Below are 10,081 nucleotides of genomic sequence, written 5' to 3'. Positions count from 1 at the left end.
CCCTCCCGTGGAATATTCAGTTGTGATTCCAACGTTTTTAACTTTATAGTTTATACTAGTGCATGCTTACTGTGAATTTTGAAATTATATTGAAATTGTGATATGAAAACTCTTTTTTTTCTTTTTCCTTTTTCTTTTTTTTTTTCTTTTAAAAAAAAAACTACGTATTTACGTTTACCTCTCTTTAACTCTCATATTTTTTTGCAATATTCCACTAATGTTTCAATATTTATAATGTCTCCCACTCCCAATCTACTATCGGTCTACGTTGCACTGTCCTACTTCCGCGTCAAAAATGAGTACTTCTTACTATCTAGTTTAATAAACTGAGTTTAACTTAAAAGCACCGTTTTTTTTTTAAAAAAAAAAAAATTAAAAAGGTGAGAATGGACAACCAATGTAATTTTTTCCCTTGGACGTTACCATCGGAGTTTTCACCCGCTGTGGAATGTCCAGTTTGAGCCATAGCTACTGTCTGGGAAGGCGAGCCCGTCACCACAACCCCACCAAAGTGTAAGCTAATAAAGCCCTTTCATAGTAGCATATGGTTCATGCATCTACTACCACAAGCATATTCGAACACGCTACCACTAAGATGAAAGGAAGGGGAAAACTTTCTCCTTGCTGCTTTACTAACTCAACTACCACCTTGGTGGTAAAACGATAAAGCCCCTTATTGGTGACTTAATGGGCTTAATTATAATTGGAACGAGGAGCCATGATAGGCCCGGAATACATATATGGATTGCTTTTGGTTTTAGGACTCTGATTAAGCTACCTAAAAACCCATCTGCATAGATGCCATCGATTAGAGAAACTGATGGGCATCAATGGGTTTTTCTGTACCATAAGATGGAGTTTGTCACTTGTCATCAACGTTAAGGGAAGATAGCAATGCACGCTGGTTATGATGGGCCGTGTGTTTAATGGGCTAAAAGGGACCAATCAAAGCTTTTAACAAAAAAGGTCCAAACAGAATATCAATTATGCCGAGCTTAAAGGTCCAAACGGTGAAGGAAATACAAAATTTTGGGCTAACAACATGATAGCCCAAAAGTGGCATTAGGCCCAATGAAAATTCAAAACCCCGTTCACCCGAACTGCACCGGCAAGTCTTTTTCTAGTTGGCACGTTTAATATTCGTGGCTACACATCCCACCTTTTGAGTTTTGTCACAACTAAAAAACCTCCTTTTTAGCCAAGGAAAACTGCTTACATTTCTCTCTGCTCATCTCACGCATCCCACCTCCGCCAACGACAATGTCTTCTGCTTCCACATCTAGACCCAAACCACAACATATATATTGCCTCTAATCCTCTCTTTCACTCAATGGAGTTTATTTATGTATTTTGGATGATGGGTTATGCTGAGGAACGTACTGATCGAAATTGTTTCGACTTTTGAGCCATTACAATGCAGCGGTGGGCATTTGAATTAAGGTAGATCTTTGGTCCCCTTTATACTATTGAAGGAGAGGCAAAGAAGAATTGCTACATGATAATATCACTTTGAACAAGGAATCAAGGATACCTAGCTATCAAATTTCTATTCAAAGGGTGGAGCTGTTGTGTGAAAGGTCGCGAATCTTTAAAACAAATCAAACAAGCAAAACAAACGTGATATAGTGTTTAAAGAAAAATAAACTAAATAACAACAAGAACACAAAATTTACGTAGTACGGTAATTTATCTACGTCCACAGTGCAATAGCAAAGGGTCATTTCACTAATTCAAAAAGAGAGACACAAAAGAGTGTTTAATCACTCAGAAACTCAAACCTCAAATACACCCAATTTCTCTCACTTCTACACTACAGGTTCTTCCTATTCTTGCTGAGCAATACAAATGTTTTTCAATCTATGCAGAAAGCTAGCACACTCTACATTGCTCTCTGTTAGGTGTGACTTGCCACCCATCACACGTGGGCCCCACTAGTTCTCTACTCCTTTTGGGTTTAGGCGACTTTTGTCCAAGTTTATTTTGGAGTCATTCTCCTATGTGTAATTGGACTCCTTGTTTGACTTATAGTAGAAGTCTTAGACCAACATGTAAAAGGAGAGTTAAAGCTTCTATATAAGGAACAAAGCACAAGGTGAATTTGTGTGTGCCAAAAACGTGAAGCACCAAAGAGAGGAGAAAAAAGAGAGAATTTGAGAGAAGGAGGTACAAGGGCAGCAAGGGTGTTTTCTTCTTGGTGGTTTTTGGGGGAACCAAAAACAAGTGATTAGAAGAAAAAGGGTGCTGCAGAGTGAGAGAAGAAAATAGAGATCAGCCGCCATCCGTTCCAGCAAAAGAAGAGTTTGTACATCTGTCTTTTGTATTCTATTTTAGGAATAATCTCTCTTGTGTGATAGTGAGATTTGGGTGTATTGGGGCTTTGGGATCTGAGTGATTTTCTCTCTACTATTTTTGTACTCCATCTTTTGATAGTGGATTTTCTCCGGGTCGTCTCCGCCAGTGGATGTAGGCTTGTTAAGCCGAACCACTTAAATCTTTGTGTCGTGTGTGATTGCTTATCTTTGTTATTCCGCATTCTTCTTATTTTTCGCATCTCACGGGTCTTGGGAAATAGGATTAATTTCCTAACAACTGGTATCAGAGCTGTTGGTTCAAGTGGGAGCGATGGCAAGTGAAGAAGGAAAGATGGGAATCGAGAAATTCGACGGCAAAGATTTTGGGTTTTGGAAGGTACAGATTGAAGATATTCTTTATGGGAAGGATCTTCATCAACCTCTTTTGGAAGAACAACCCGACGACATGGATGATAGCGAGTGGGCTCTTCTTGATCGTAAAGCCCTGGCAGTTATCAGGTTATCATTGTCAAAATCAGTTGCGCACAACGTTGTAAAGGAGAAGACCGCAGCAGGTCTAATGAAGGCTTTGTCAAGCATGTATGAGAAGCCGTTGGCTAACAACAAGGTGCATCTGATGAAGAAATTGTTCAACCTAAAGATGGCAGAATGAGCTTCGGTGGCACATCATCTCAATGAGTTCAACACCATCACAAATCAATTGTCCTCGGTGGAAATTAATTTTGATGATGAGATTCGCTCGTTGATCGTCTTGGCATCTTTGCCCAATAGCTGGGAAGCAGTGAGGATGGCTGTGAGTAACTCTGTAGGAAAGAGTAAACTAAGCTATGAAGACGTCAGGGATTTGATTCTCAGTAAAGAGGTTCGCAGAAGAGATGCGGGTGAAGCCTCTTGTTCTGGTGCTGCTTTAAACCTTGAGACTCGAGGCAGAGGACAAGATAGAAACTCTGGTCAAGGCAGATCAAATTTCAGAAAAGGGAGAAGCAAATCTAGATTCAGACAACAACCTGAGTGTTGGAACTATGGCAAGATTGGCCACTACAAGAAGAATTGCAGGGAACTGCGGAAGGAGACTGAGAACGATTATGCAAACGTAGTGACAGAAGAAGTATATGATGTCCTACTTCTTTTTGTTGACAGTCCCCTTGATTCTTGGGTCTTAGACTCAGGAGTATCTTTTCATACGATAGCGATCCGTGAAATTCTTGAGAACTATGTTGGTGGAGACTTCGGGAAGGTGTATTTGGCTGACGGAACGGCACTGGATGTTGTGGGCTTAGGCGATGTTCGCATTAGAGTTCACAGTGACTCGGTATGGAAGCTGCAAAAGGTCAGGCATGTTCCGGAGCTGAAAAAGAATCTGATTTCAGTGGGACAGCTTGATGAGGAAGGGCATTCAATTTATTTCCACGGTGGAAAGTGGAAGGTCAGCAAGGGAGCTAGGATTTTGGCTCGTGGTCATAAGACGGGTACTCTCTATATGACCACGAACAGCAAGGATACAGATGCTGTTGTATATACGACTGCTGATTCAAAACTATGGCACCTAAGGCTTGGGCACATGAGCGAGAAAGAGATGAAGGTACTTATGTCAAAAGGGAAACTACTGGGGTTGAAGTCAGTTGATTCTGATTTGTGTAAAGGCTGCATCCTAGGGAAGCAGAAGAAGGTGAGTTTCGCGGAAGTTGGCAAAGCACCTAAGCTTGGAAAGCTGGAGCTGGTACACACGGATTTGTGGGGTCCCGCACCAGTGGCATCTCTTGGAGGCTCGCGGTATTACATCACATTTATTGATGACTCAAGCAGGAAGGTATGGGTTTATTTCTTGAAAAGTAAATCTGATGTATTTGAGACTTTTAAGAAATGGAAGGCCATGGTTGAGACTGAAACGGGCTTGAAGCTCAAGCGTTTGAGATCAGACAATGGAGGAGAATACGAAGACAGGAGGTTTAAACAGTTTTGCGCAGTGAATGGGATTAGAATGGAGAAAACAATCTCGGGAATGCCGCAACGGAATGGCGTGGCTAAGTGCATGAACATTACTCTCAATGAGCGTGCTAGGAGTATGAGGTTGCATGCTGGGTTACCAAAGACTTTCTGGGCTGATGCAGTGAGCACTGCTGCATACCTGATAAATAGGGGGTCTTCCGTTCCCCTGAGCCATAGACTACCGGAAGAAGTCTGGAGTGGGAAAGAGGTAAATCTTTTACATCTGAAAGTTTTTGGTAGTGCTTCGTATGTCCATGTTGAGTCTGATGCTATGAGTAAACTAGATGGTAAATCTAGTAAGTGTTTCTTCATTGGATATGGAGATGAGGCCTTTGGTTATCGATTTTGGGATGATCAAAATCGGAAGATCATTAGAAGTCGGAATGTGACTTTTAATGAGTGTGCTATGTACAAGGATGGGTCAAGTGCAGAACCTGAAGTTACAGAGCAGGAACCGAAGAAGTCTGAGTTTGTTAACTTAGATGAGCTTTCTGAAAGTACAGTGCAGAAAGAGAAACAATTCGTGGAGGTGGAGCTTGATGAACAGTGTTCACTCACGGATGAATGTGATGACAGAAAATCTTCAAGAAACTTACAGCACCGGGAAGAGTCTTATTCTTTAGCAAGAGGCAAAGAGAAACGTGATCGAAAAGCAACAAAGAGGTATGGCTTTGAGGATATGGTTTCTTTTGCTCTAAAAGCTAGTAGTGGAGATCCGTTGTCTATTCAGGATGGTATGCCGAAAGAGGTGGAGTCACTACGAAGTGGTAAAGCTTGAGAATCGGAAGAATTACCCAAGGGAAAGAAGGCTAAAGGGTGCAGATGGGTCTACAAGAAGAAAGAGTCATCGGAGAAAGCTGTATGGTCGACGGGGCTGATAGGGAGGCATGGTGTAATGTCTAAATCAAGTCCTATGCTCAAGTTCAAGAGGCGCTTGGACTTGAGGGACACTTGTAAAGTGTGATTGCCCTTGGGGGCTGAGGCGGAGACATCTGGAGGAGACACCTTTTGGTAGACTTGATGGGATTGAAGTCAAGGTGGAGATTGTTAGGTGTGACTTGCCACCCATCACACGTGGGCCCCACTAGTTCTCTACTCCTTTTGGGTTTAGGAGACTTTTGTCCAAGTTTGTTTTGGAGTCCTTCTCCTATGTGTAATTGGACTCCTTGTTTGACTTATAGTAGAAGTCCTAGACCAACATGTAAAATGAGAGTTAAGCTTCTATATAAGGAACAAAGCACAAGGTGAATTTGTGTGTGCCAAAAACGTGAAGCACCAAAGGGAGGAGAAAAAGAGAGAATTTGAGAGAGGAGGTACAAGGGCAGCAAGGGTGTTTTCTTCTTGGTGGTTTTTGGAGGAGCCAAAAACAAGTGATTAGAAGAAAAAAGGGTGCTGCAGAGTGAGAGAAGAAAATAGAGATCAGCCGCCATCCGTTCCAGCAAAAGAAGAGTTTGTACATCTGTCTTTTGTATTCTATTTTAGGAATAATCTCTCTTGTGTGATAGTGAGATTTGGGTGTATTGGGGCTTTGGGATCTGAGTGATTTTCTTTCTACTATTTTTGTACTCCATCTTTTGATAGTGGATTTTCTCCGGGTCGTCTCCGCCAGTGGATGTAGGCTTGTTAAGCCGAACCACTTAAATCTTTGTGTCGTGTGTGATTGCTTATCTTTGTTATTCCGCATTCTTCTTATTTTTCGCATCTCACGGGTCTTGGGAAATAGGATTAATTTCCTAACAGATTACCGTTCAACTGAGGGTTGGATGCATCACATGTCTCATCAAAAATTCAAAACGGTCGGTTGATGTCTTGGTCCAATCCCATTCGACCAATGGGATCATTGCAAATTTGGTTCGAACAAAATTATCTACACTTAATAGTGAAGAACTATTTTCCGTAAATCCTTTTCCACCATACAAAAGAAAATGTTCTTGTTCGGTATAAAACAGCTCTCGAGATTTCATTTTTATTGGAGTCGTTGTCTGAAAAGATACGCACGTCTGGAATGCACTACCAGTTAATTAAAGTCACTCCATTTTATCATGCAACCATTTTCTTTTCATCGACAATAATTCCTAATTTCTATGCTTCCATGGGAATGCATGTTTGATTGTGGGGTCTGAAACACAGAAGAAATATACTTTCTTCAACAAAGAGAATAACTTATAAGAAACCCCGAACGGAACCTGATGCATGGAAAGAGTGCAAGGAAACTAGAAAGAGAAATTATTATTCCTAACTTCACTGCAGAAAGATAAGGTGCATGTGTGTAAACACACTGATCCCCACGGGCATATATATATATATATATATATATATATATGCAACAATTAATCATGCATGTGTGATACTTAAAATTAAAATTTGGAAGAAAAATATTAGGAAAATATGAGATGGCCCATATGAGGAAAAAAGAAACTACGGTAGATAGAGTGGTTCGATTTCAATTAGTGTCCCGGCCCTAGCTAGCGTCCGTCCAAACTTTTTTCCATGTGATTTCATGGTCCAGTACTACCAGCTTTAATTGAGCAGAAAATTAGAATTGGTTAGGTGAATACTGTAGCTCATGGTCCATGGCTACTTCATTGGCTATATGGGGTGGGTCCATACATATATACCTAGCTAGCTCGGCAGGCGGCAGGCATGGCGGTGGCGCATACCACTTTTGAGGGGTACGTGAATTCGTAAAGCCCCATTGCCTAATTGCTTTGAATATTTTCCATGTGATGGATAGTTTGGGGTCCATCCTAATTAGAAAGACTAATAATTAAGCAAAAGGAAAAGCAACCCTTGAAATCGCTTTTTGCACTGATGTTTTCTAAAATATGTGTCGGCCGGCTTTTCCTTTATCCCCTTCCTCTACATACGATTGGGATGCATGTGTTGGACTTAATTTTGCCAAATATATATCGCCATTATGCAATCTACTCTCTTAACTAGAAACTGTTGGACATTTCCAAACGCCCACATGGTCTCTTTATTAATTTTGGATCCTTCCATCTCTTCCCTCTAAAATATAGCTTTGATAATTAAAAGAATATTCCCCCATTTCATTATTAAAGGAATGGAGTAGTACTAGTGAATAATTAAGATTATAATTTACAAAGGGAATCAAACTAGTAATTAATAGTGTACGTATTCGATCCCTGCTACCTTAATTGTTGATAGAGATCGAATGTGGATTATTATAAGAGATCAGAAAGAGGAAAAAAAATTAAAAGAAAAACATGTGCATGCTTTTTGCCCATGATTTGTGATTAGAGCACAACTTTTAGGTGTCGGCCTCGTGCTAACCATTGGTCTTGCAACAACCCCATGATCATGATCAGCTTAATTCGCTTTGTTTCTTTTGTTTCATATATATATATATATATAACTTCAATTCCTTTAATTTCCAACCACATGCAAACATGGTTCTAGGAAGCTATAGATTCCCCAGCTACTCCGGAAACTTTGAGCCCTATATATGTTTATTTTCACGCTGAAATCTCCTCCACATGAATGGCGATATATATATATATTCTATCAACTCCCAGCTTCAAATCCTTTTGCCCACCTCACTTTTATAATAACCATTCTGTCTGTCTCGTAACCCCCTTCCCGATATCCAAAAGCCAAAGAAAAAAAAAACAAAGAGAAGAATAAGAGGAGAAAAGAACCTAGTCTTCGAGGGCAAATATGTTACTATATCTATGTGGTTCTATAGATCTTCCATTGCGATTTTTGACAGCAATCGTGTCGTCAGATGGAAAATTTTCACGTCCAAAAAACAAAAGAAAATTAATTAATTTTTTATTTTATTTTCAAAAAGAACCAAAAAAAAAAAAAAAAAAAACTTGCAGACGTAAGTAGTAATAATTAACCGAGGATGTCACTATCTTCAACACTAAATTACTCCCCTGACATGTGCCGTGACCAACAAATCTTCCATAGAAGATGTCAGAAATTCATTCGTAAACCATTCTCCCTATAAAAAACTGCAATTGGGGCACAGAATTTTTCACGAGCCACGAGTGATCAGTCCATATATGATATATATAGCTCATTGGCTCAACAGTAACCGGCTCATCTCTCATGAGCTGATGAGCCCATCCAATCCATTGATGACACATTATTGACACTGAAAAGTGAAAAGTAAAAGTGAATGGGGGCTTCTTACAAAAAAAAAAAAAAAGTGAATGGGGGCTCGGCTAGGGCTAGCCGGAGCGGAGTGGCTACTCATACGTGTGGCAGAAAGTGGGTCCCCAGCTAGTTTGTTTCTTCGTGAGTAAGCTTAAAACCCAATCTTTTTCAGGGACCCCACCCAAGTTAAAAAAAACAAAAAAAAAAAAAAGTTAGTGTCACACATAACACATAACCCCACTATAGTGCCACCTGACTCAAAAGCTATTCCCTGCACGCACAGTGTTTACTCGGCTTTCTCCTAAACACGCGTTATTGGACCAAAATACCCCTTCTTTGTTTTGCCCATAAATACAAGCCCCCTATGCCTCATTTCTTCCCTTTCTCCCTCCTTCCCCCCTCCTCCTTTCTGTTTTACCAACATTCTGAGTCTTTAGCAAATGTTGTCCGCATATCGGGTCCCCTTGCCGGTGGATACCATGTTCGGAAACCCATTTTCGGCTTTCGATGCCGGCTTTACGCCCTGGGACTGCCCCCAATTCTTGCCAACCATCCAATCCCCTGAACCTGTCATTTCGAACTGCGGTTCTCCCACATGGGAACCGGATGCTTTTCATTCTTCCAAACCGGTCATTTCTAGTTCCGGTTCGGATGATCCGGACCCAAACCAAACCCCGAATCATGTGAATTCCAATTCCAATTCCGGTTCCGGTTCGGACGAGCCGAAACCTAGACGAGATGTGCCTCCTGTGGACGAGCGGAAACGGAGGCGGATGATATCGAACCGGGAATCGGCCAGGAGGTCACGCATGCGTAAACAGAAGCACTTAGAAAACCTAAGGAACCAGGTGAACCGGTTTAGGATCGAAAACCGGGACCTTTCGAACCGCTTGCGCTTCTTTTTGTATCACTGGCACCATGTACAGACAGAGAACAATCAGCTCCGGTCCGAATCCCACGTGCTCCGACACAAACTGTTTGAGATAAGTCGAATTTTGGCCTTCCGGCGACTGCAACAATCCACAACTGCATGGCCATGCAACACTGCTACGTCCGAACCAATCCCACCATTAATTGCATGATCTTAACTATATATAATAACGGCTTGATCAGTTGAACCTAAAAACGAGAACAAAGAGTCCTCTAGTCTCCCTCTTCTCTCTCTCTCTCTCTCTCTCTCTCTCTGTATATCAGCTGTTAAATTAAAGAAAATGGTGGGGTAGTCAGTGCGATTTTTGGGAAAGAATGGTTTGGAGAAAATGTCAGTCTTCTGCGAAACTAGGGTTATTATAATGTTGTGTAAAAACTTTAGTTAGTGTTTGGTGTATTAAAGCATATATTTTATTATTTTGCTCTTTGTCTAGTGTTAAAATGAATATGGTACACTAAAGCTTCAATCTAATCAATGCCAATTGCGATCTGGGCCACATATAGTGCACACTCACCCAAACATATATATGCGCGCGTGTATCGAAATGTTGCCAAAAGTTCGTGCCATGATGGTATGTGATTTGAGAAGTGTGTTTATAATAATTAAGGCAATCTCGAAAGCAATAATATCCTCCATAAGTTGAACCTTCCAAAACCAATAGTGAAGCAATATATATGTATATTAAAGTTTTATTTACCTTAGATTCCACCAGCTTTTTGCATTTTTT

At 40.8% G+C, this 10,081-nt stretch overlaps 1 protein-coding gene across 1 annotated transcript; it reads left to right on the top strand.

Annotated features, from left to right (window-relative positions):
- The first annotated feature begins 8,820 nt into the window (after window positions 1-8,820).
- LOC132188401 (basic leucine zipper 43-like) lies at window positions 8,821-9,813 on the top strand. Its single transcript, XM_059602840.1, has one exon. The coding sequence runs from the start codon at window positions 8,864-8,866 to the stop codon at window positions 9,503-9,505; it is 642 nt and encodes a 213-aa protein (XP_059458823.1). The 5' UTR covers window positions 8,821-8,863; the 3' UTR covers window positions 9,506-9,813.
- Window positions 9,814-10,081: the final 268 nt, after the last annotated feature.

Source organism: Corylus avellana, chromosome ca7 (genome assembly GCF_901000735.1).
Source record: "Corylus avellana chromosome ca7, CavTom2PMs-1.0".
Lineage (NCBI taxonomy): Eukaryota > Viridiplantae > Streptophyta > Magnoliopsida > Fagales > Betulaceae > Corylus > Corylus avellana.
This window is presented reverse-complemented; position numbering and strand designations above follow the sequence as displayed.